Below are 26,869 nucleotides of genomic sequence, written 5' to 3' on the forward strand. Positions count from 1 at the left end.
ACAATGACTTAAAACAAGCCATTAACTCTACAGTATTTGTTGTTTCAGGAAATAATGCTTACTATCATCTTCTTAAAGCAAAAACTCATCACATTTATTTCCAGTATTACATCCGTTTTCACCCAGAGTGAATTTTCGCCCACTGCTAAAGGTCTTACAGAGCTGTTTTAATATCACTACCACATAAATTCTGACATATCTACATAATTACTATAAGCAAATGCACTTCGCCACTACATTTGTGACTCACCCATCACATCCTTTTTCTAAGACTGTTAATGGGAAATGTGTTTCACAAACATAACACCAGCAGCGGCAGCAGTAGTGTGAGACAGAGGTTATCTGGTCATGTTTGTTTACAGTAAATGCTAGATGAAGCACCCTTAATGGTGTCATTTGTATGATAATATGATATCAGGGAAAGTGGCTCCTGCTGCCCTCGGTCGCTACCTTTGTCTGTCCATCCTTTTTAGAGGTGGCCTGCCTGCTGCAGCTGAGATGCTTTTGGAACGGTTGTAGCTTGGTTTGTAGCCAAGACCCCACTTATCCTTTAGAGAGGCCGCCTGGGGAGGAACAAACGGTTACAAACAGGTTCATAAAATTCAAAATTAGACCCGCATTCTGGCATTCTTCCTTATTATTTTAAGTGGTCAAACTTTTGTGGCGAATGCACTTCTGCTCTGGAAGGTAAAAAGATGAAGATTCACCCTCATGCTGGAGCGTCGCAGTTTCTTTCTGACGTCTCTTCTGATGTCATTGACGGCCACAGACTCCAGTTGCTGGTAGCGTTGGATCTCCTGATTGATGGTGCCCTCACTGGCCCCCAATTTTCTGCGATGGAGATATATGATGTAGATGGTTATTGCATTCCTTTGAACAGAGTATTTTAGATCAAATGGAATCAGAATAAACATCACGAGCATGCAAGAATCCTACTTGAGGTCGTCGATGACTTTGGCCTGTTCGTTCAGCTCTCGGATGTCCACCACCCTCTTGGTGAACTTCCTCCCACGAGCGTCAATCACCTGATTCCCAATCACCATCTGCCTCCTGAGGTCAATGGTCTCCTGTTGGACCAAAGCAATGTCACTCACTCAAACACTCGCATCAGGTACGACTGCGACAAACCCTCTGATCAAACGGGAAAATTCCACCAAGCAGCTGCTGTAAATAAGATTCATCCTTCCCAAAATCTGTCTGATTAAATTAGGTTATTGTGATTGATTGAATAAGAACAGTTTATTTGTAGATCAATCCACACACCAGGGACAATGTGACAAAAAAAAAAAACAAGACACCACCACCACCACCACCACCAATCCACTCAAAGTGAAAGAGGAAAAAATAAAGCTCTATTGCCACAGGGGATCGTGTAACACTAATTTATTTCATTTCACCCATCACTGAAGCTTAATGAGGAGGGCAGTGAAAGCAAATGCTAGGCAGCACTACTCCGCATCATCATGCGATTTAGTTTAAGCATAAAACAGCACTGCTCAGCATTCCCCACCCTTCATCAGTTGAATTCAGGCGACTGAGATTTGACCTTGATTTGGTCAGCTCAGAGAAGAGGTAACACTGTGGGTGGCTACATACACAGGCCCAGGAGACGGGTCTTTGGGCCCGGGCTCTACCCGCTGAGAGGCTAGGTGATGCACAGTTTAAGTAGTCAGCGGGGACAGAAACACTCTGAGGCCTGGGGCTGAGGCCCAGGATGTGGTTTACCAGACGCTTCTTTAAGCTCTGCCGAGGGCTGTACGGACTCTCTGGACTCTGTAAACAATGGCAGGGACACATGGATGGACAGGTGGAAGAACGGACGACTCGGGTCAGACTTTACCTTCTGAAGCTTGCTGTAAATTAAGCCAGTTAGGATTTGTTTGAATGTACACATGCTTTCCTGCTGATAGTAAATGACAAGACAGATACCACACTCATGTCTGTTAAATATCAATCTACAAGCAACAATAGCTGGTTAGCTTAGCACCAAGACTGTTTAAAATCTCCAACCTAAATCTGCAGCTCCAAAGCTCACAAACTAGAACAGCTTGTTTGTTTAATCTGGGCAAAAACTTCAAGTAAAGACAACAGTTTTCAGTTTCACTGGGGGGGTTATGTGATGGGCTGTTTATTAGCAAGGAGCCATGACCTCAACCTTGTGAGGTTACCGAGCAACCAGTGAAGAGTCATAACTAGCAGGCGATGTGAGGGGGAGTGGAGCAGGGGGATGACATCCCTCAGGATAGCAAAACGATAACACTGCATCCCTCTTGTTAACCTTTGATCCCTGCTGTCCATCCTCTAGAAGCAGAGGCAGAGGGGTTGCTTAGCTGAACATGTTAGTCTAATGCGCCGGACTCATTGATCCTATATGACTGAGGTTTGTGCAAGTTCGAATCTTAGACTCTGACCTTGGTTCTGACATATCGGCAGACGAACTGTGCTGTGTGTTGATAAATCTGTGTTGCTGTCCATGGTGCTGAAGCAGGGGATGGAAAATGTGCCTTTTCTCTCAGCCTGCTTTTCTGTCAGTGTTGTGTTTCGTGTAGCCTGTGTGCACTATCGAGTGGTGTCACTTTCATGGTCAAAGTGATAAGTAGCAACGGTGTAGTCACGGAAGAGAAAGAGGATCACAGAAACACACCGCTTTTCACCGTGTGTCCTTCAAGGAATTTAGAAAAATTCCAAAGGGAGAAATTGAGAAATCCCTGCCTGAGTAATGTCAGTCTGCTGCATAAAATTTAAAGTCGTGTTTAGACACTACTTGAACAATTGACAATTGTAGCGGGGACAAAAGGGTGATAACAGGATAAAATTTAGTTGTAGAATTAAAAATGTCACAGCTATTGTAAAGGCATACTGTAACAATGTCCTTTAGGAGGTTGGTGTGTTTGTGTGTGTCTGTTGTTTGATGGTGTGAAAGCAATAAGATGCTTCAGTAGGACATCTCCTGCTAAAAAATAACAAATTTTCTCCTGTTTATAAGCCTCCATGTAACCTCAACCACCTTAGAGATTTTTTTTGCCATCAGTTTCTTCGTTCCCAGTCGTTGTGCTAAGCTAGGCTGACCAGCTGCAGTCTTATTTATAAGGGACAGACATGAGAGTGGTACTGATCTTCTCAGAAAAGAGAACCTTTCCATATTTGTTGAACTATTCCTTTAGCTTCTTATCCTCACCAGCAGTAAACTCAACAGCTCAAGTTCACCACCTATGTTCAGTTTTCTTCAAATCTAAGAAAAATGATTTTTAGAGACATTTTCTGAGGTCTTTCTAATGCGTCTGACAGAGCAGAACACCTTATCCAACCACTGACAGAAGCACGTCTCGCATTACGTTACACGTCATCACAACTAATGGAAGAGCAATGTTTAAATCATGATCAAGCCTAGCTGTGTCGTACAGCACTCTTTTGAATGGAGACTAAACTCTAGGTTATAAATAAACGGATCAATGCCTAACCATGTGGATGGTGGGGGACATGGTATCAGCTTCGTCCTCATCTGAAAGGTCTGCCATGTTGACAGAGTTCAGGTCGGCAATGTCATCGACGTCCTCCTCGCCCGTCAGTGACGTCAGCGTGTTGCCCAGAGCGTTGAGCCGCTTGCCGATGTTGGGGTCCATGTGAACATCAATCCCACACATTTTCCAAAGCACATTGAGAGTCCAGGTACCTGCACTGCTGCTTTCTGTTTGAAGGAAGAGGGAGCCGAGACGTAGAGGAAAGAAGAAGAAAAAAAAGACACGAAAGGATGCGAACGAAATTAAAGCAATAAATAATAAAAATTTTCAGACAGTTGTCTCATGCTTATTGTGCAGCTCAAGGGTATGATTCATATTTTATGGACTAGAGCATAGTTAAAAGAACTTGCCTGCAGAGGGTTGCCCTGTAGTCCTGGAACATACTTCATATGTACCATCAGGGACTACACCTGCATACAGAATACATACACATCAGCAACAGAAAGTCAATATTTCAGAGGAGCTACGTGCAGAGAAAGTGACACAAGATCTCTCTTTTGCTTGCCGACAGAAGACAGGACATCTGTTATACCGTAACTGGCTCATGTAGTACAGGATTTGTGCTTAAAAGGCAATTTGCACGTTTAAAGTCTCTCTCCTGTCATTGAATAAACCTCTAAAGACTCATCTCTATGCATCAAAGTAACATTTTTACACGTTTTTTTCCCCCTCTGTCTCGACTGTCCTATATAATAAAGGCAAAAAGGCCCAAAAAAAAAAGTGAATTCGATACAGGAAATGCCAATTTTTAAAATTTGATCAACATCAGCTGGTGATGCTGATGTTGTACAGTCTTATTACAGTTGGTAGGAATGACCTGTGGTAGCGCTCTTTCTTGCAGAGAGGATGTTTGAGTCTGCTGCTGAAGGAGCTACCTAAAGCCCCCACAGTGTCATGCAGCAGGTGAGAGGGGTTGCCCATGATGGATGTGAGCTTTGCGAACATCCTCCTCTCACCCACCTCCTCTATGGAGTCCAGGGAGCAGCCCAGGACAGAACCGGCCCTCCTCACCAGTCTATTTAGCCTCTTTCTGTCCCTGTCTGTGCTCCCTGCTCTCCAGCAGACCACGGCATAGAAAAGAACAGATGCCACCACAGTGTCATAAAATCTCCTGAGCAGGGTCCTGCACACTTCAAAGGACCTCAGTCTCCCCAGCAGGCGGAGACGACTTTGGCCCTTCCTGTACAGGACCTCTGTGTTATGTGACCAGTCCAGTTTGTTGTTGAGGTGAACACCCAGGTATCTGTAGGTCTCCATATAAATCTAGCCTAATTTAGAAATTGTGGATCTTTGAAGCCTCTTCTCCACCCACCCATCCACTGCTCAAGTACATCAGCTCACCTCCGACTCTGCACTGTGAAACCACTCTACGCTGCACAATGGCAAGTTGTGATATTGCAGTAATTAAACCATATGTTTTAGAATGCTACGAAGACTAAAAAAAAAAACTTGAATTTCACCAGAGGGTCTTTAAATATTAAAAAAAAAAAAAAAAAAGTTTGAGATTTATGTATATGTTTTGAATATTTTCCTGTATCCACTCAAATAATGCTTTTGAGATTTATTACTAGCAGTGAAGTGAACTAAAATCAACCTTCAGCGTTTCCTAAATTCACAGAAGTGCAGATGCCGTTCCACTCACAAGCGTTCATGACGAGGTCTCCCCTGACTTCAGGTTTCCAGTCGTCCCAGGAGGTCTCGAAGCCTTCGGCGAAGCGGATGCAAAAGTTCTTGAAGTGTCCTTTGCTTACCAGGGACTCGGAGGAGCAGGCGGTGATCAGCGTGCTCTCAATGGTCAGAACCAGAGCTGAGCCGGTGTCAAAATCTATGCTGTGATTGGCCTGGTGGAATGGCAGGGAGAATGGTTACCCAAGACTCAAGGCTAGACGGGTTGGTGTGAGGGTGTGGGGGGGATAGCAGGAGAAAAAGAACCCACTTCCATGTGTTTGGAAAAGACAGAGTTAGCTGGTAACACTTCATTCTACTGCACTGTATAGCTGCTTTATCAGTTTAATACAATGATGATGGAAGCAGATATTTATATGTGATTTTAAATAATGAAACATCGCCAGATTGCTTCTAATCAAATGCAAAAAAAAAAAAAAAAGTCTGCAAATGACAAACTGTTAGTAAGTTTTGCTCATATAAATGCATATCTGAGTGAAATGTTACCAAGCTTTTCAGTTTGTTAGATTGTGTGTAATTGCAGAACTGGGAAAACTGCCCCTATTACATGAATTTCTGGATTAACACTACACTGGTCCAAAAATAGCAGCCTGATCATCATCTCAGTAATAACTGGAGGGGCATTAAAAACGCCTGCCTCCAGACTATTCAGTGAGTTATTTTCATTACTTGGATGAAAAATCAGACCACAGCTTTTGAACAATGATTGCATGAACCCAGGTAATTTCCAAATGTCCACAAGTTCTCCCTTAAAAGGTATAGACAGAGCCCTCCATGTGCACCACTGTGCTGTTGTTCATGATCTAGTGTTGTGTGTTAAAGTGTACACAATTTCATTCTAACAAAATCTTAAGCAATATGCTGGACACCAACTGGCATAACCTCTGTTTTTTTTAGTAACTACACACCTCAGACACCACCTCAAGCGTCATTAGTGGTTATGGCAGCTTTGTGGAGAAAACTCTGATTGATGACTAAGTGCTATGACCTGCCATACTAAAACAACAGAGCACTTGTGATGCAGTGTATCTGTGACAGATTGGATGGAAGAGTATCACAGTAAGTAAGTCATTGTCCCACAACAAGCCATCACAAGAGATGTAATAAATCATAGGTTACTTTTCGTGCATTTTTATGCCGGCCTACTGATGTGCTGGCGCCAGCTTCAGAGTTGATGCCCTCCGTAGCTGGTGCTTGTCCTCTCTATGGAAATAAGTGTGACATAACAGCTGGTATATCTTCTATCTATGGACACACTGTAAGTACAACAGGACAACTGATACGGACTTAATATCAAGTGTTTCCCCCGGAAATGTTCCATTCCTGTGCAGGGGTGGTCATGTGCTATAAATTTTTATATTTCTGATCGTTTTTTGCTGCAAAAATATGCATGCTTCAAACTAATAACGCACTAAATGACAGAATTTCTAAATATCGGACGACACACGTGTACATGAATGCTGTGGGAGCGGCTACGAGGGAGATTGTGTGGTGGGACGGTACACAGGTTTACAGCTTGTGGTAGGGGAAACACTGATATCTGCACTGATAAGAGCAGTTCTTCTAGGAACATCAGTAAATACTTCTCAAGGCTATTAATCACACCAGAATGCATCTCCAGCAGTTATTTAAGTTGTAATTTTCTTTAGATAGAATGAGAGATTTTTAATAAAAATGTTTGTTTCACTTCAGTGAATAAATGACTACAAACAAATTGCTTTTATTATTGTTGAAAAAGGAATGCATTCGTGCTATCTATACACCAAACTTTCTTTAGTGGGTATTAAACTTGCTAATATATACCAAACAAGTAAAATATATGAATTTGGACATCTATACCTAGAAGTTATGGTGTCGAAATATCATCAGGGTTAGCTAAAAAAGTTAAAACAAAGCATTGAAGATTACCTGAGATGTGTTGGTAATTGGCAGGCAAATGCCCAGGTCATTAACAGTCAGTTGCAGGAAGAGGGTGCTAAATGCCTGAACGGAGGTCTGTTGGATGCCTGGCAGCTTCTCCACCACCTCTTTTGTGGCCATGTGGATGTCCTTGTTGAGGGCCAGGCGCTGCTCATTCCAGTTGTCATAGGCCGCCTTGTAATTCAGCCAGAAGAGCACAGCTGCAAGAGGGCACAGAGGTGGCGAGAAAGAATGTAAAATTAGATGCTGAATGTCAGCGGAAGTTTTTTGAAAGATTCTGAAATGTCAAGGAACTGAAAAAGTCACGATGGGTTCGATGCAAAAAAAATGGGAAATACACTTCTTCTTTTTTTTTTGGAGTGAATATCAGATGTCATTCAATCAGAGTCGCCTGCCGCCAACAACCAGTGTTGAATAAATAAAATGCAAAATCTGAACAATATAGAATATCAAACCTTTGCTCTGTTCCTTCACTGTCACGCAAGGTTAACAGAAAATGGAAATTTTGTTCCCACACAACAAAAACAACTGACCAGAACATCGTTTTGTGTCAGATCTGGATTGATTTTTCTTCTTGCATTCTAAGGATGTTTAAGAATATAATTCGAAAAGTGAGCCGTGAGCGCAAGACAGGCTTAAATACATATTAATATAAATATGCACCGACATGAAAGGTTTAGTATGAGATGTCATTTAGAGACACTGAACCTCTGTCAAATGCCACTGGCTGGGCGAAGACGATCGGCCTGTTGAGTGTGATGAGGACAGCCTCCTTGTCTGAGGAGCCGCTGATTTCCTCCTGCAGAGCATTCCGCAGACCGATCCGAGTTCTGAAGTACGCCACCTGGTGGAAGTCTGAGCCGGCTTCTTCATACACCTGGAAAGTGAAAGAAAGAAAGTGGGTCAGATGGTGATCCAGCATGGTTGAGCACAAGAAGAACAGCGTTTAGTATGACATGTGGACTCTGTGTCTATATCCGGGCTAAGACACCCTTCCTAAGAAAACTTCTGACACAGTGAGAGGCTACTCTGTACCTGGTGCTTGACGATCTGTCCGAGTGCCAGGTTGAGATCAACCTGACATTTGCCGAAGAGTTTAAGGTAACTGCTGCTGCCACCGGGCTGAGCCTTGCACTGGATCCTGTTGGACAGCTCCAGCTCGATCAGGCCTGTTTCAAAGCGCACAGCCCGCATGGAAGGAGTGGTAGCTGTCATCTGGATTCCCTGTGAACACGAAAATGTCACTCAGAAACTTCCTCTGGGCTTAACTGACACTCAAAGTAAGACGGAAATCTCCAGGGAGTAAAACTTTGCTGGTTACTTAAAACAACACAAAGTCTGGACCTGGTTGCTTCTCCCAGTGTGAATGATTTTGCATTTTTGCAACAAACTGAACATGAGATACCTTGAACATGAGGCTGAGTGAATAAAGCAGGATTTTTGGCTTGTCTGCATCTGTTGAGGTGTCGTGCTCATTCCACAGTGGGATGGGCTGTTCTCCTCCTGCATCAATGGAAAGTATACATGTCAACCCCACAGTTCAGATCGCACTAGATGAAACGTGATACAGTGGGGTGAAATGGGCTGTGGGTGGATGTGGGAGTCCTAATATCTGCTGAGGCGTCCATTGCAGCTATATTTAGACACGTCCTCCTGATGAGAATACCTGTCATATACTAAACTGAAGGCTACATGATTATTTTTTAACTTAAAATGGCATAAAAATCCCAGTCTTCTCCCTGCTGAGCAATTACATCGATCAAGCTGAGTAAGTTAAACAAACTACTATCAATACTGTTGTGGAACTAACACGACTGGATTTGTGGCAGCGCCTTGGGCATTGTTTTGTGTGGAACAAAAAATGATTTTTCAGTGACTTAATCATCAGCTGCAGGCGACAGAATACTGTGGGGAACAGACATCTGTTTAAGATTAGATTAACTTTATTGATCTGAGTAGAAAACTGGGACGTAACAGCAGCAAAGACAAGGATGTAATTTTGGAAACAGCTCCAAAGACATTTATGAATGCAGTAATTCATTAAGTGTGTTGTATGTTGAGGTTGTATAAAAAGCAGGATAAAAATGATGTGTAGAAGTTACAGTACCTGACACCTTCTGGATGACCTCGTTAACCTCCTTCATGAAAACCTTCTGCAGAAAGACCAGGTGGTTCAGCAGGTCTGTGGTCAGGTTATGTTCAAATGAACCAATCTGTGCATCAGAGAGCAAAGTGAACATAAAGTCCAGTAGGTTAGAAATAATCAGAACAAAGCAACACCTTCAAAGCATAAAAACTAATATTGTTGGACCAACAAACCTCGAGCACTGCTCAAACTTCACAACACAAGCCCTTCAGCTAAAGGAATACCTGCTCTGAAGGCCATATTCAGCCCTGTGCCTGGGGTTGTCTTCCAATTTGTTCTAATTGTGGAGGTTGTGTGTGCTCCTAACACAGTGCCAATTTACCGTTTCAGAAATATGAAAATTACACCACAAACTACCGACCATATTTTGGCAAACACAGATTTATTGCAGGTTTTATTTTTTTGGTTCCGGGGGGCAGCTTCTAAATCTTAATGTCCACACATAACACTAGTCACCAGCTGGAAGGGATTTATACAGCTCCTGCTCTTTGGTAGTGCTGAATGTGATTACTGAGACCAATATTTCGAGCTTAGAGACCAATAACATGTTTATACTTTGTTTCTGAGGCTCTTACTTCAGCCACACAGCGCAGGTAGTTGCCTTGCAGGTAGTTTCCTTGCTTTGCTGGAAAGTCATCGGGTGCCCAGCCCTGGTCTGAGTGGCTCTCGTGCTCCTCCATGATGTACTCTCCTGACATTGTGACTGGAGGCAGGGTGAGGCTGGCGGATGGTGCAATGGTGGACATGTCCACTGGAGACACTTTTGACTGGAAGCAAAGTTTGTGGTTTGGCAACTCAAAGGTGAAACTGGTTTGAGCTCCTAAACACAAGAAGATGAGAAAAGAAAAATTACAACTCGTTCGTTTGAAAGGACAGACTATGCCTTGACACAAATATCAGTAAGGGTGAGACAAGGGGAAAGTATTTTTCATTTTTAAATAAAATACTTTTAGATTCACTGAAAACATGTCAGAGGAGGGTCTGGAAGTAATGCTTTAGTAAAAACAGAGTCTTCCAGAACCTACCCCGGCTCTTAAAATCGTTGTCAGATCTATTTTCACTCACCTGTCATACCGTGGCTCTTCACACGGCCCATTTTGTACTCAGCTTTCAGTGAGGGCAGCAGGGCAGCCCCGATGGTGATGCCATCCATCATGGCGCTGAACTTGAGAACGATGGGCTTCTTTTCTAGGCCCTCTGGAAGCTGGGGGAATTCATTGGCTTCGACAGGGGTCTGATTGATGCTGGATGCTTTGTCGGAGGGTTGAGGGGTTGGGGTGTCCTCCCTATTAGGAGGTTGACTATAATAAAAAAAAAACACACATTCACTCATACAATCAGGATTTCCACATTATCTACTCAAGTGCTGACTATGAATATATGAAGGGAGTGCTCTATCAAATATGGATTTGGAATCTAGTGTCTCAGATGTTCAATCAATTCAGTCCCTAAACTTACAGGATAAACTGTGGATGCATATACTGAAGATCTTCTACTACTGCTTTGATTTAGTCACCTGTGTGTGTGTGTGTGTGTGCGTGTTATTGTGCAGAGGTTTGCAGATAGTGGCTTACATCCCAGCGAATATCAAATTATGGACAAGTTCTTTAATATACGAAGCACACCTACAACTCTATAAATATATTAACATAATTCAGAATATTACCATGGAAACAGACCACACACACACTTTGAAAGCTGGCACTAGTGCATATGTGCTGTAGTAACCTGTCACCTGTGTAGACGTAAGATTTTAAATATAGCCGTCAGTGCTAAACAGTTTCAGAATCAGTCGCACTTAAAGCTTCTAAGTAAGATCTTGTCTAAATCAAATTAAACAGGCAGACACACATGTTGGAGGGCTGGCGGATGAGGTCGGAGATCTGCTTGGAGAGCTGGTGGGAGCTGCGGACCATCATGCTGTGCAGGGTCGCCGGGTGCTGGGGGATGTTGATCATGATGGCCCCCACTTTGAAGACAGCAGCATTGTTGGTTTTCAGTCCCCGCTGGGCGCTGTACAGCGCCTGAGACTTGGCAATGTTGCATTTGACCACCGTTCTGAAACACAGAGGGAACTGTGATAAGCAGCAGGGCTGAAAGCTGATTCCTGACATGATGTGGACGTATGAATGAAAGTGGAATCGCTGAGAGGACATCAAACGGTGAAGCACCATGCAGATTCAGACAGCATTCAGTTTTTGATCCGAACAGGTAGAATGAGCAATGACAGTGACGCACTATAAATGAATAACAATGAGATGTACACAACGACCACGAAATGCAGTCACTTATGCAGGGAAAGTTGTTTTTTTTCTAGCTCCTGCTACAAAAACAACAGATCTTCGATGGCTCGTGAATGTACTATCCAACAGATATAAAATGCTGAAATCCTGTGAGACATTTCAGTATTTTTTCAGACTGATGACATCAGGAAAGAACATGAATACTGAACACTGTACAGATGTGGAGATCTTCTGCTTCTCTGAGCCATATGTGACAATTAACTGACCTGCCAACTTGAGATGTAGTAAATTTTAAAAGATATTTTAAATATTTTCTGATATTTTGAAGACAAAAATAATCAAGGAAACAAGAAAATAATATCAGGTTCATCAATAATTAAGAATCTGCTTTATAAAATCAATGAGAAGCCACATGATTTTAAACAAAGTAGTGGCTTCATTCAGACAAATTTAATGCAGAGAGTCCTGAGAAGCTGCTCGCTGAAAAATACATGGATGGACATGTGACGGACACGAATGAAGGATGTACAATTAATGCAGTTATGTTGTTGTTGTTTTGGTTTACTAAGACACGTGGGCTTTAAATGGCAGCAATAACATACAGAAACTCTTGTTTAGCAGTGCTGGTGGGAGATGTTGGGAAATCCTCCAGTCTATGCAAGTAGTTGGAAGAGAAAGCAAAGGAAAGTAGAAAAAAAGAAGAGCAGAGGAAAGTGTGAAACAGGTCTGAGACACTGTAAGGTGAGAACAGATTACCAAAAGCACAAACACTGAGGAGCCATTCGCTTTTGTTTTAGATAGTCAAGCTGCATGTATAATAGGGCATTGGATTAATAAAGTAGTTAAAACAGTGGGGTGAGCTTAGCCAGAGAAATTATGTTACAATTAAACTGCACCAACATCTCAAAACAGCTGTTGACGATCCACTAATGTGACAGATGTTGATGTTTAGTTCTACTTTTGCATTGCGACCTCAAAGGTGTAAAAAGAGAAATGCATAATCTTGCATTTCAACATCGGATAAATTTACATGGAACAGCTAACTTACGACGAAGAAAGAATGACAAGTACAGAAAAATCTAAACTTGGGCACAGCAACGGCACGAAAACAGGATTAAGTTTCAGCGGGTGCATCAGTTAAGTAAGCAATCTGTTTAAGTAATAAACTGAATCAAAACAGTGTACAGATACGCACATTAGCCAATCCAAACACAAGACTGCGAGGACTGTAACTGGATTAGGGTGGTTACACGTTGTGGAAATTGCTTGGAGTAAGAAGACAAACTGATGTTAAATTTACCTGGCTGGAAGGAGGGAGTGTGAGGGAGTTAAAAAAAAAAAGCTGCTTCCATCTTTTTAAATGTGCTTATACACTTGGCATTAAAGCATCCAGCTGGAGGTTCTGCTGTTGTTTTAACATGTGTTCAGAACACAACAAAGTACCTATTTTGATATTCTACGGTATAATATAAAAAGCACATTTTTGCCAAAGTTGTAATACTTCAGTTGAGTTTTTCTGAACAACACGGCTGCTGAAAGGAAATAATCTTCGCTTTACACGGACAATAGCAAATCAAAACACTTCAAGTAATCACTTGCATGGAAACTAAGTTGTGATTAAGGAAAAAAAAAAAGCAATTCATTACACATTTAAAGCTAATTTGACAGAGAAATGTTGCTACATTCATAGAACAAAACCTTCATCAACAAACCATTATCTAGACACAGTTAGGATCAATACTCATTAAACCGTTGAAGTGTAATTACGTGGACTTCTTAAGACTTCCTTACAAGATAGGAATTAAACCCTCATTTAACGAATTGATTGGCTGAAGTGAATGTGTACGTACTGAATGTCCGGTGTTATTCCCTCCAGCAGAACAATGTTTACTCCTCCTATGTGAGCCGACGCACACGTCTCTGTCATTTTCTGGTGCAGGATATCTGCACACGCGTGAACATAAAAAGAAAGATTAGAAGAAACAAACTTTTACCAACCAGAAACTTTTTTGTCTTTTTTCTTCCAGAAATACATCAACTTGTTTTCAGTTCTATTTTAGAATCAATCACAGGAGTCCTTTGAGACTTTACATCTCGAAAGTTTCATTCCGGACCTTCAATTGCCTCGCCTCACCTTTCATCTTTTCCTTCAGGGTGAAACTTCCGTGGATCTTCTTTAGCTCGGCCTCCATGGTCAGCCCGCCGATGTCCGCCTCCAGGTGCGTGCGGTTCACCATGCCGATGCCGAACACTATGAGCGTGACGTGCTGGGGCTCGGAGCTCACCAGGCTGCGTCGCCTCCCGCCCGCACCCGGCGGCTTGTTGGGCGTGGCGGGCTCCTGCTGCTCGTTCTCAAAGATCACTTTACAAAGCGGCTCTGAGGGGCGACGTCCAGTATCTGCGGAAAAGACAGGAGAAAACAATATGTATTTAATGTAATAAAATTTGTGGAGAATCGTGGTATTTCAGCATAGTGGAATTGAAGGTTTAAGAAAAAAAAAACAAAAAAAAAAACAGTGCCTTGCTGTCTAACTGACTGACCTAAATTTGGCTTGTGAAGACAACTGCACCACGTTTCAAAAAAAAAAGACTGAGCAAAGTTTCAGCCTCGGAGGAACTCATTGTTTCACTGAACCAAGTCTGTTGAAACACTTTCCTAACATTACAACCTCCTCTCTTATACTTAATGGACTCCTCGGGGAGCCGCGGGGTCAGAGCAGCAGCAAAAGATCACATCAGGATAAACTGACTAGTAAATAAAATACAATGCAACAAATAGAAAGTGTTATGTATCTGACACGACGGAGAAGCATTACAAAATAAAAGCAGGAGTTTATTGTTAGCATTAATATTACTGATGATAATGCAAAATAAATGGAACATCAAGGAGATTAATGGGAATCAAATGAGATAACTCGAGAGGTTGATGAATAAAATGGCCACAAAACAGTGATGAAGAAGGAATAAGACACGTCAAGCGAGAACAGAGATGTAACAGCCAAGTGTGGATGGCAGAGCGGAGGTTGCAGATGGAGATGAGTAAAAGAAAAGAAGAAAAATCAAAAAAAAAACAATAACCCAACAAAAAAAACGGGGAAAACAAAAGTATAAGAAGGCAAAAGTGAAAAGTAAAGCAGAGAGGAAATGCCTGGTTGGGCTAAAGGACTGAAATTAGGAACTGGATGACTGCTGGAAGCTGATTTCCACCTGAAAGGCAGTTCTCTGGGGAGCTTTTCTCCAGGATGCCAGTGGGATCGGAGATGAGGGAGTAGAAGTTGAGCAGCTTGTACATGTTCTGCCAACATTCTGCTGATGGCTCGCTCTGCTCTGAAACCGTGATGGAGTCAGAGTCGTCCATCTGGATCGCCATGTGGTCGGCCACGTCACGAGAGCCCTTCCTTGACACCTGAAGACGTCACGCAATATTCCACGTTATGAAACAAATAGAAATGTCACAATATGCATCAGGGGGGCTGATGGGTAAATAAACAAGCATTGCTGACTTGTTCCTTCTTTTATTGCCCTGCTGTTTACTCTAACAGTATAGTTATGATGCTGGAAGCTGTCACGACCCGTGCAGTTAATGAAATCTCTACGCTGTAAACAGACACCTGTGAAATGAACTTTGGTATAAAGAACGGTAACTCAGTTATTTTAGCAGATTGAGGTTCTTAGGGGAGCCGGTGCAGATAATAGCTGTGGAATTCACTTAGAGTCTGTCACGAAACCCTCCCCCACATTTTTCACTTTAATAAAAATCTATTTTCAAAAGTGCTTTTCAAAGTTTGAAGCTGATGTTCCTACTGCCAAGGCAAATAACCGTCCTTGTAATAAGCAACCAGTCGGACAGGTTTGCAGAGAAAATTCTACCGTTTTTCAAGTTTTGCCTGAAAAACTGTGACCTGAATAAAAGACCTTCTTACCTAAAGATCACAGTGTTTCAGCTAATGTTGCCTATTTTGAGAAACTCTAACTTATTATCTAGTGGCTCCCTCTAGGGTTAGTGTGCAGAAAATGTCAGTTTCTGAATGACTTTTGTGATTTGACGTATTATGTTGAACAGTCTGGTCAAGTGTGCACTACTATTAGAGATCTCCACTGGTCATTGATTAAACCCCTAAAACTCTTCTCTGTTTATCAAAATTACACACTTAGAAGAATTTTTCAATGAAAGCTTTTTATCTTAAAGTGGCTAAAATGTGACTCTATGTGCAGGTCTATGAATATTAATAGTGTGAAATTATTCCCTGCCTCTAACTCCACAACCTGCCCACGACTTGCCTGCAGCTGCCTGCTCACCTTTCGACTAATCAAACCTACATCTAAATCTACCTCCACTACAGATTGATAGGCTGGAAGATTGGAGTAATTCAACAACACGTGTTCAAACTGGAAACTGATTTTGAAGAAGAGGAGCAAACTGAGCAGCGACGCCACAAGTATCAGGATGCTAATGTATTTCATGTATTACAGCTTCGAGGCTGGCATGCTCTGCCATGGCATGGACTGCTTATTGTCTTCTAGCATAGAGAAACACCATATGGACATGTTCACAAAGCATGGTTCTACTTAGAGGGGGTCTTTAATGCTGTTTGAGCCAGAGTATAATTGAAAGTCCATAGAAGCTGGTTGTTCCAAATTGTAAAACAAACAAAGGCAACAAAGCTGTTAGACACTGAAAGAGCCTAAAATCATTTTATGGTCTGTTGCAGTTTTAGTATCTCATGGTACCCGTATACAGTGTTTATACAGTTAATGCTTGAAGTCTTTAGTGCCTGTTGCTCAACAACGCAATTTTACTGAAACGCTCACTTCCTCATCAATCACTTCTTTTGTTTTTCTATTTTCTCAGAGAAGCTACATAAAAGCTCTTATTTTTACTCACTGCACTACCGCAACAGTATTTATCATTTAATTTATCTCAGGTATTTTCACTGTGTTTTTTTATCGCTGACCCTGCGTCATCATTTCGTTCTGCAGTGCATCCTTGATATAATTTGTATGACTGACAGTAAAGTAGTCTGAAGATATCTGCCACTCTTACTGCTACCTTAGAAGTGCGTCGCTCGGAGCGTCCCAGGGAGCTCCGTCCTCTGGGCTCCCTTCTTCCCAGCGTGTCCATGCCTGATGGAGGTCCATTAGGGGGTAAATTGCCAGAGACCCCTGCACCTCCTCCTCCTCCAGCTCCTCCGCCTCCCCCCACCCCTCTCTTGCTCTTCAGGGTTTGGGTCCCGCTGCGGCCCGCCCCGTTCAGGCTTCCTCGAGAGCTGCGGCTGAAGTCCGAAGACCTGAAGTGGCGGTACGGCCGGGCCTTGAACGTGGGCGTCGGGGAGGCCGAGCCGGCGGTGTAGCGGCTCAGCTTGATGTCGGTCTGCGTGGCCTTGATGTCGTCGATCATGGTGCTGAACTGGTGGATGAGGCGCACTAGGGCCATGTCGACGCGCTGGCTGATGGCCTGGCAGGCTGTCGTGAAATCACAGTGGAATGTGTTGTAGTGGCGGCGGTTGAGGTCGTGGAAGGACAGCGGGGCTGCGGTGGGGCCCTGCGGAGCGCTGGTCGACTTCTCCATCACCACCGCATTCAGACTGAATGTCTCAATCAGCAGCGCTGGTTTGAACTCCAGCGGAGGGAGGTTCACCATGCCTTGTCTATGTATACAAAGGGTTAGAGACGTATTTAAAACTCTATACTTCTATTTTGAGTACATGTCACACAAAAACACATTAATACACATTATTTTCCTCATCTTTTTTTTATTTATGTGTATATGTTGCACGCATGCATGATACATGAGGATAATCTTACCTCCGGGAACGTTTGTTCTTGCGCTCTTTGGAGGTGTCGGAGTCAACGATGTCTGCTCTGAGACACTCAAGGTTGCCAGAAAAAGACAAATGCTCCCCGAAATACATCTTGTAACTAAGAGGAGTGGTATCTTGAGCCTGGATGCCTGTGTAACTCAGCAAAGGTTTGAAAACAACCTGAGGGATGAGAAAACAGATTATCAAGGCATTGACTAGAATCAGGTTTTTGTAGAGGCTGAACAATGAGGCCTGCAGACAGAGCTTTAGACATCTAAAGAAGAAATTAAGCTAAAACAAAAGCCTCATCTGAGACACAGGAACGTAATGCACTCTCCAAACACTTTTGTCTACTATTCAGAATTCTCTTGTTTTTCAGTCTGGCACAGGTGACATGACTATGAGCACAGGTTGATACCGATGAGTACTTTTTCTGTCTCAATGAGCTACTTGCCAGTCAGACTATTAAGCTTAAGTAGTTTTGTCTGCTTCCAGGTATCAACACAAATGAAAACCTCATTTAAAAAAAATAAAACAAATTAAAAAACAATTCTAAAACCGTGTCTCAATAAGCTGCAGGTGTCACGTAAGTAGCGTACCTAATGAAAGCCTAAACATCAAGCACAATAATTAGAACAGATGAGAAAGAAACGCAGACAGATGTTTGGACAGCACCTGAGCATCGGCCAGCTGAACAGCAGCTGGACATTGGTTGCCCTCCTCAATGTCGGCCATGTCGTCCTGGCTCGTGCTGTGTTGGGAATGTTGGGAGTGTGTCCCATCCAGAGTGTTCTGATCGCTGGACAGCACTGTGTTGAAATCGGACGCTGAGGGGATGGTGGGCAGGTTACAAGTCCCACCTGAGGGTTTGAGATATGTGTCACACAAGGGAGTGTTGTGGTTTCTCCAAAGCTTGTGAGCTCTGGTGTGAGCAAAAGATTTTTTACCACTCCAGCTTCACATAACAAACACATTATAATAAATTACACAGAAGGCAAGAGACAGTGTTGAGGGGAACTTTATGGCCATTTTCTGCGCAATTTAAAACTCTAAACAGCCACATCACATTCACTTAATTTGTTTGTGAGGAGTTGCTGCAGTTGATTTGCTGCGCTGTCATTGGCTCACACCTGAGTGAGTAGATAATGACGACGTTAATCAACTTGGGCACAAACACGGGCGTTACACACATATAATTGCACCCGTAAGTGCTCTGCACAAGTGTGAAGGCAACATATCTCTTGTCAGTGATCTGCATGGGTGATTCTGAATAACAAACTGCTATTGAGAGAGAATGAAACAAATGCAGCAGTTTGCAACTTAGAAGACAAGTGGGACTACAGGGCGACGGGAAGGGAAAGAGCCATGCTGTCAGGGATAAGTGGAATTTCTGGTTGCTAAATTCTACTAACATGCTCTCACAGTATGTCTGACAAGAAGATACAGATGGGTGACAAATGGAAAAGAAAAAACCAGCTGAGACATAGAGTGTCTTAGCAAAGCGTTGGGCCACCATCAGAACAACTTTGTATTGATTTGCAGTGACCCTTCTCTCAAAGTTGTTCTTGTGTTTCTCCTTACGTATCGCACTAATGCATCACCGTCACCAAATACGTGCTGTCAACCACAGTTTCCAGCCCTGTTTTCTGACGTCTTTCCCAAAGAACTAAATGTAGATGTCACTTTAGTCGCTATTACAACAAAAGCAGAAGACAGTGAAGTTGGTGCTACCTATGCACCAACAGTGAAGTCTCTTTAAATGTCACTTCAATCTTTTTTTCTTGCCGATTTGATTCAAAGTCAGAACCTGCTCAGCCTTTTTTATACGTGACACAAAGCATGATTGGAAAGTAATTACTCAATAGCAGAATGCAGTCCACCTTTCTGGCGTTTCTTTTAATTTGTCACCTGTCTGTATCAATATGGAAACAACACGCCTTTTGTTTCTCCAACACAACAGCACAGCGGCAGGTTTGTAGCCTAGTCACAGGGGATTCTGGAAAATCCATTAAGCTATCTTTTGACTCCAATGAAAACATTCACACTGTTAGGAATTTTCAATGACATGAGAGCTACTTTACTACATGATCACTAGCAACCTATAAGGTGTACAGACTTTAAAAGTGTTACAAAAAAGAACCCTCGTACAAGATTGGTACGCAATATAACCCAAAACCCCAGTGTCAGGTATCTGTACTGGTAATGGAGAAGAGAAAGTGTTACTGCTTCATTATTTTTTAACAGCTGTTTAATGTAATGGGGATGGATTGCTGTGAATGGTTAATTTAGTGAAGACAATAGCCAGATCTTGCAACAACAACAACAAAAAAAAAGATATGTGCTATGTGAAGGAGTTAAATAAAACTCCTGACATTGGTGTCGCTCGTGGTAGCATGTATAAAAACAGAACTGTGATAGACAGCAGGGTACGCTGCCGCTGATTTTATCTCATTTTCTTATCCAATAAAAATGTCAGACCCCAGAATAACAGACACTTTCTATACACAGTGGCTTTAACCCACACTATACAGTATTAATTGCTCAAATTATGTAATTTGTTTTTGCAACAAATTAATGTCTCACCAGTATGAAGGAAGGCACTCTTGTCTTACATCCACACCAACAACAACAACATTTCTTTTCTTTTTTTTTTTAAACACAAAAAGACAGTTCTAGGTGAATAATAGACTAACGAGGGTCACACACTAGCTGCTGGCTAGCTAATTAGATCACCAACACCATCAGCACAACACTGAGCAACAACCCCTGACCTCCGTCTGGACTGCTAACTGGCAGTGGTTGGTATTGGTAGCAGTTGTCAGGAGAATCCAGTGAGTCTATTAAAACAACATCACATGGAAATTTAACTGAATCCCTCAGGTGCAGCTACAGCACTAGAAGTGTGAAGTGGTTAGTAATGAGCATCTCTTCCAACAGCATTAGAACAAAACACTAAATAATAAAAAAAAAAGCATAATTTTGCACATTAGGTTCCAAAGAAATGAGTTCACATGAATGATGCTCCCTTTTTGAGAACTCCATGAATTAAAAAAAAATGAATTTCAAGACATACAGTCGTCCTCAAATGTATTCATACGCTTCCATTAAAGAAAAGGCAAAATTCACAATAGTCACTCAAATAACTAAAAGCTGAAAAAAGTAATAATAAATAAAAATTGGCTAAATTATAATTTAGTGAAATGAGACACTGCTTTTGAATTTTGGTTGAAAAGAATAATTTAAAAAACAAAAACTGTCCTGGACAAATTGGAGCACTTTGCTGATGAGCAGTGGGCCAAAATCCAAATAGCTGTCAACAGGTGCAGAAGTATGACTGAGAGTTACAGAAAACACTTGATTGCAGTGATTGGCTCAAAGCATTGTTCAACTAAATATTAGTTTACGGGTCCTATCATGCTTGTTTGCTTGTTTTTTTTATATTTCTTTTGAACCACAATTCAAAAGCAATGTTATGATTTTCACTAAAAAAAATAACAAAAACGCACTTTTGTTAATTTCAACTTATTTCAGTGGCAGCTGTTTTTTTCCTTCCTTAATGGGAGGGTATGAATACATTTGAGGACGACTGCGTGTTAAGCAGCTCTAAGAACGGACAGTGTCTCACCTGTCTGAAGGCTGTTGTGTTGGGAGCGGTTGACTGGGGACTCCTGGGCTCCGGCTCCAGTCCTGTTGCCCACAGCGTTGGACATCCAGTTGTAAAAGCTGACAGAAGAGGGCTCCGACAGAAGTGGGTGCTCGGTCAGCATGTCTGTGCCTAAGCTGTTTCCTGAACAGCAGAGGAAGGAGATTGAGAGCACCTTGCATCATGTAACAGACTACAAAAACTGGACATCACAGAGTGAGTGACTGACTGCTGTGCGTGGATAAACCCTGTTTTCACTGTAGCCACATGTGGTTAATGTACATTTTGGGAATTATAAAAGTACCAGCAAGGACAGGGTTTCTACAATTTCAAACTTTCACACATTCTCATTAAAAAAGTTCCACGAACATGGAATCAGAACATGAAGTTGATGTGGGTTTTTTATCACTTTGTGCTTCTCCCTCTTTGGTGCATTTTGTTAGTCAGTGTGGCATAATAAGCTTAAAATTAGTATTCCTGCTTTGATGAGGCGAAGAGATACCAGGAGGGCTTAAAGAACGTTAGCCGAGTGAAATAAACTGGGCGATGCACCATTTTTCCCCACAGTGAGCATGTGGTTGAGAGGAGACCATGCTGTAATTTATCATTATCACATAACTGAACTGTAGAGGTCAGTATTGGAACAAAAATGACGGACTGTTACATGTGGTGATAATGAAAAAGTTTCTCATGATCAGCGATTACCAGAACCTTCCACAAACTGCAGTTAGCAGCAGTGAGTACCTGTGCGAGTGAGGGAGCTGCTCTTGGCTGCGGTGGTGGCAGACGGTTCGTTCCTCTGAGGCGTGCCCTCCAGCAGGTTGTGCAGACTCCGAAAGCTGCCCGTCAGATTGCTCAGGAGACTCTCCTTCCTGGGGCTGTCCTTGGCCGGCAGACCTGCGCGGCTCACATGGGCGGGTGAGTCAGCTGCTGTGTCACCGCTGGTGTAGCTCAGCGACTGGTAGGGGTGAGAGCCCTGGGTAGCACAAAAGCACAGATTGCTAAGAGGACGCTGTGTTTACATCATATCATTTTTCACAAGTTGCCAGCGTTTTTTTATGCTAATGGCAGCTGGGATGTATTGTGTCTGGCAACATTATGAGAAGGATGAACCTTTAGCTGAGGTGATACTTTTTGGACAAGAGCTGAGGTGCCTCAGCTGACCCAACAATGGCATAAACACATCACACTTTAATTTGGCAGAGAGAGGAAAATGTCATCTCGCCACTCAGTGTAAGCCCAAATCCCTCCTGGCTTTCCAAAAGTGGAATCACCTTGACACCACAGTCAACACAGCGAGTCAGAGAGTCTTCTGTGGAGTGCTTCCTCCTTTTAAAGTAGTTCATAACAGTCACTTTAGCAATAAGTTGTTTTTTTGGTTTTTTTTTTAGAGCTACATCCAAGATCTAGAAAATATCAGAAAACAGCAAAAAATGCCCATCATTGGTTAGAGACAATAGATTATCGTTCCTTGTTTTCTCCAACCAACAGTTGAAATGCAATTTAATGTCACAGAAAACAAAGAAATCCAGACAATATATAGATTTAAGGAGCTGAAATGACTGAACTTTTTGCATTTTTACTTGAAAAATAAAAACGGATTCATAACATTTTTAATTTTCTGAACTAATCATTACATCTAAGGTATATGTATGTTTTATTTGGATCATATTTTTGCCATACTTTGTACAAGCACTGCAGAAAGGGTAAGAGAATAGCTTTGAATGTTTGATTTTCTGATATCTTGCCATGTAATTCTAATTCTTTGGGAGAGGCGACATAACCTTTAAAACAAATCCTGGTGACTGGAAAATAGTATTTTCTGTGTTATCGCTGGACACGCTAGCTCGACTTGACTAAAACTGTATCTTACTATCAATATAATCTGGTTTGCATACAGTATGTGAGGGACAGTATACAGCACAGCGTAAAAATGTTCATATGCAGGGATATAAATGTATGCATGATGTCTGTTACAGAGATGGGAATTTGTATACTTGTGCATAAACAGGATTTATTAGGCAGCAGGACAGAACTGAGACATAAAGGCTAAATCTCTAACGTTTACCTTGATCCTGAGTGCAGACTCGCTGTGTGTATGGGACTTGGAAAGTTTCCTCATGATCTCCACGCCGCTGACAGGACCAGAGTTGGCCTCTTTTGGTGGGGGGCGGCTGCATGCTCCCACCAGCAACATGGTGTGTTCACTCACTGTGGCTTCACAATAAGAACATAAAATAAAACTCCTAGAAAACCCTTGTGAAAACCTGCTACAAAAAAGTAAATGTACAGATTCGCACTGTGACATTCATCTGTACGTCTCCTCTCTGCATACAAGTGGTAACAGTTTGTTTATTTCTATGCAAACATTAAAGAAGTAAAGGTTAAGAATTTCACGGTCCATCTGTGGGAACAGATGGGCGGCTCACAATATTATTAGCACACTGAAAGTTCCCACCTGCGTCGAATTCAAATTCAGCTCCATCAGCGCTGGTGTCACTCTGCAGTGCAGCTCCGTTGTCCAGGCCCAGGATGGTGTCGCCCAGGCTCTGCTGAGGCTCCTTGGGTTTGGTCAGCTGATTGGGCCTCATCAGACCAATAGCCTTGAATCCCTGAGTTACAACAATGAATTTCATCCATTGTCTGGCCAAAGCTACCAGACCCTTCTTTAGAGTCACCAGGGCTGGGACTCCATCATTCTGGGATGAAAGGAGTAGAGGGAAAAAAAACAGGTTAGTGCTGCAGTTTCACAACAGTGATGGATTAATTAAAATAGTGAAGGGGAGCCAAGAGCACTTCAGACCAATTACATTAATTGGCAGTTGTTTTTCTTATAACTTAATTTTATTAGCCTTTATAATCATGGTTAAGTTGAGCGTTTTGTAAAACTGAAGCCTCCCACTCACCATGGTAGCCTCCTCTATGACAGAGTAATCAGCTTGTTGCAGGTAGCGGTGCAGGATGTTACAAAGCATACAGGAGGGATTCTCATGCAGGTAGCGAGCTCGTTTAGTCACACGGTTGTACTTGCTCCGGATCGGGATGTGGATGCTCTTTTTCTGTTGATGGGAGACAAAATATATGGTTAGAGGTTTAAAAAAAAAGTACAACAGAAAAATCTAATGCTGAAGAGGGCTCTGAAATGTGCTACATTTCAAAATTAAAATTTAATTCAAGAAAATATTTCTTCTGTCCATATTTGTACGTCTGACCTCAAGCGCTTCTGTCATGATGCAGCCCATAACGGCACAGACGCGCAGTGTGCCCTCCATGTCCAGTTTGCGGAGAGAAGATTTGAGCTGGTCAATGGGAACCAACCAGGCTCCAATGGCAGGCGTGGCAGTGCTCAGCAGATTCAACTGCCTACACACACACACACACACAACAGACAGCCTTAATTACCACTGATCAATACAAGCTACAATCTCATGTTACATTTTTCTTCTATTGCAGCTAAGATGCTAAAAGCTGTAACATATGAATTAATATAATGTCAGCAACTTTGCTAAATTTGAAGTGTTTCTGATTAGATTATGAGTCACTTATTTGTGTACTTTTAGTATAAATATTAGTAATAATATGAATGCTTTCGTGTAAAGAGGTCTACGTAGTCGGTGCGGTCGTACCTGGAGATGGCCTGTGACGGTGAGCGCACATTGGTGGGAGCAGCAAAACTGAACCAGATCTCTCTGATGGTCAGCTTCATGCTGCTGGAGTCAGGAGGTGGGGGCATGAGAGGGAGGTCTTTCTTCAAGTCGTCGGACTCGACTCCTTCATCCTACAGAGCAGAAGTGAACAGTATTGAACAAGCAGCACTGTACCTCTGAAACACATTCACTGCTGCAAGTAGAGCCGCAACACGTCACTGTCAGCCTCATCATACTGCTGACTTGACATCACAACGTGATTGTAAGATCAAAAGGGATCCCGGCTAGTGTGTTGATTCCAATCTCTTTCCTCTCAGACTAATTGGGAAGTTCAATCTGTTTATTTTCAATTATTTTAACTTTTTGATGCACATCTGAACCTTATTGTACTGATACTTGCGTGAACAGCTGGCAACAAGCAGTGACTTTTGTGCATAAAAGAAATCTAATCTTTTGTTCTTCTTGTGACATTTAGGACCTTTTTCAGCTCGTAGCAGGACATTTTGTTCCTTATTGAGTTGTTCATGACTCTGGCTGTATGCTTGCTGTCATGCTGCAGAATGAATTTGGAAGCAATCAAACATCTCCCTGATGATGGGCACCATCCTGCCTGTACTTAATAGCTCTAAATAATCAACTCATTCCGACCAAATCCTCATCTCTACTGGCAGGAATTCAGCCCCAAACCTGCGAGGAGCCTCCTCCATGCTTCACTGTTGCCTGCAGACACTCATCCTTCTCCTTTGGCGGATAAACTGCCTTCTGTTAGAGCCAAATATTCCTCTGCACCTCAGTTCCTGTGTTTGTGTGTGCAGGTTAGTCACTTTGCTTTTTGGCAAAGTCTTCCAGAAAAACTACTTCCGACCAGACTTCGCCAGACTGCAGACTGGTGTACCAGGGTCCCACTGGTTTCTGAGCTGATGGTACTTCTGGACACCCTCCAGTCTTGGGGAAAAAAAAAAACTAAGACTGATATGTCTTTTAACAGCTGCACTCAGTTTTCTGTCTTCAGTCTGGCTTTTGGTGCTTCGGCTGAAAAGTTTAGACAGCACATCTGGAAATGCTTGTCGGTCATGACATCTCTGCCTGCTGATGCTGAATGACCATGTTGGGTCTTGTTGCTGTGCTCACTTCTGCCATGATGTAAGATTTTTAGATGAAACTGTAACTTCTTCAGGATGACCGTCTCTCACCTAGTTCTATTCACCCTACATACCTGCTTCTGTTTCAGTTCAGGATTTTGGTTTAACCCACTATTATGTCTTTGTTCATTAGCACCTGTTGGGTATAACTGTTTACACACACTGGCCTATGTTGTTGTTGTATATCAGGGAAGCAATGTTATTTTGTTCCTCCGTTTAGCAGCACACAAATACCTCCCTCGAATATTCCTCTATATGCAAAGGGATCATCTGGGAATCGAAAACACAATACCTCCTGTTGAAACTGATGCAGAAGACAAATACTTTTGTAAAATATGTAAATGTCAAACATCTTTGCACAGTACTGCACATAACACATGTACATGACCTTGCAAAAACTGCTAAAAGACGATGTGCAGCTCAACTCTGCAGCGCTGAAATTCTATGGTAAAATATGGAGATTAATGTGCTCATTTGATACAGCAGAGCTGAAGATGTATTTTTCTAAGCCTGACCAAGAAATTTCTAAGAGAGGGATGCATTTTTAACACAGTAGCTTGTTTTTTGTCGGTATCTCACCTGGTCGTCTGAGTCTGAGTGCTCATTGACATCAGATGCAGGACTGATAGCATCTTGTGGCAGGTTGTCATCAGACACATCAGTACTGTAGCCGCTCCCTGTCTGAGAACCCGTCGAACCGTTGGACTTAGACATTCCTGTCTTTCCTCCGGTATCCGAGCGCCCCATCACACCAAAAGCGTTGTAAAGAATGGCTCCAGACTGACGGCCCCCTGTGACACAATGTGGAATACATTCACAAATCTGTACACAAAAGCCCTCATCTCATCTTTAAAATCTGAATATTAGGTGCCCTAAATGTAAAAACGACTTAAAGCATCTGGATTGGTTTACCTTTCACCGTAAGGTTCTCAATGCCACATTCAAACATGATCCAGCCCCACTTCTCCAGAGATGTGGCGGAACGGCCCAGATCGCCTGTGGTGGCCTGGGCATCAGTTTCATCCACCAAAGAAAACTCCTCCATTTCTTCCAGGCCAAACAGCACTTTGGACTTTTCAAAAGGGATGGCTGTGATAGCACACGTTCCGATGTCTGGAGG

At 42.5% G+C, this 26,869-nt stretch overlaps 1 protein-coding gene across 11 annotated transcripts in view; it reads right to left on the reverse strand.

Moving 5' to 3' along the window:
• The window catches only part of kiaa1109 (KIAA1109 ortholog), an 88,745-nt gene that overhangs the window by 26,444 nt on the left and 35,432 nt on the right, over nt 1-26,869 (reverse strand). For 4 of the 11 annotated variants that reach the window (XM_008277247.1, XM_008277250.1, XM_008277249.1 and 1 more), the window contains exons 37-67: nt 26,662-26,862; nt 26,329-26,540; nt 24,587-24,738; nt 24,173-24,323; nt 23,867-24,019; nt 23,419-23,659; nt 23,029-23,177; nt 21,705-21,936; nt 20,943-21,104; nt 17,993-18,177; nt 17,322-17,497; nt 16,567-17,164; nt 14,724-14,922; nt 13,651-13,914; nt 13,367-13,460; nt 11,125-11,331; nt 10,339-10,574; nt 9,849-10,093; nt 9,235-9,340; nt 8,533-8,630; nt 8,163-8,351; nt 7,836-8,004; nt 7,116-7,327; nt 6,327-6,410; nt 5,164-5,362; nt 3,872-3,931; nt 3,462-3,688; nt 1,597-1,773; nt 937-1,067; nt 708-831; nt 451-563 (exon numbers count right to left, since the gene is read on the reverse strand). In XM_008277247.1, coding sequence (XP_008275469.1) covers nt 451-563; nt 708-831; nt 937-1,067; nt 1,597-1,773; nt 3,462-3,688; nt 3,872-3,931; nt 5,164-5,362; nt 6,327-6,410; nt 7,116-7,327; nt 7,836-8,004; nt 8,163-8,351; nt 8,533-8,630; nt 9,235-9,340; nt 9,849-10,093; nt 10,339-10,574; nt 11,125-11,331; nt 13,367-13,460; nt 13,651-13,914; nt 14,724-14,922; nt 16,567-17,164; nt 17,322-17,497; nt 17,993-18,177; nt 20,943-21,104; nt 21,705-21,936; nt 23,029-23,177; nt 23,419-23,659; nt 23,867-24,019; nt 24,173-24,323; nt 24,587-24,738; nt 26,329-26,540; nt 26,662-26,862 — 5,746 coding nt within the window. The remainder of the gene's footprint in view (nt 1-450; nt 564-707; nt 832-936; nt 1,068-1,596; nt 1,774-3,461; nt 3,689-3,871; nt 3,932-5,163; nt 5,363-6,326; nt 6,411-7,115; nt 7,328-7,835; nt 8,005-8,162; nt 8,352-8,532; nt 8,631-9,234; nt 9,341-9,848; nt 10,094-10,338; nt 10,575-11,124; nt 11,332-13,366; nt 13,461-13,650; nt 13,915-14,723; nt 14,923-16,566; nt 17,165-17,321; nt 17,498-17,992; nt 18,178-20,942; nt 21,105-21,704; nt 21,937-23,028; nt 23,178-23,418; nt 23,660-23,866; nt 24,020-24,172; nt 24,324-24,586; nt 24,739-26,328; nt 26,541-26,661; nt 26,863-26,869) is intronic. The other 7 variants (XM_008277255.1, XM_008277248.1, XM_008277253.1 and 4 more) reach the window with 4 other exon arrangements.

This window comes from Stegastes partitus, unplaced genomic scaffold, assembly GCF_000690725.1.
Source record: "Stegastes partitus isolate 25-593 unplaced genomic scaffold, Stegastes_partitus-1.0.2 Scaffold93, whole genome shotgun sequence".
NCBI classification, from domain to species: Eukaryota; Metazoa; Chordata; class Actinopteri; family Pomacentridae; genus Stegastes; species Stegastes partitus.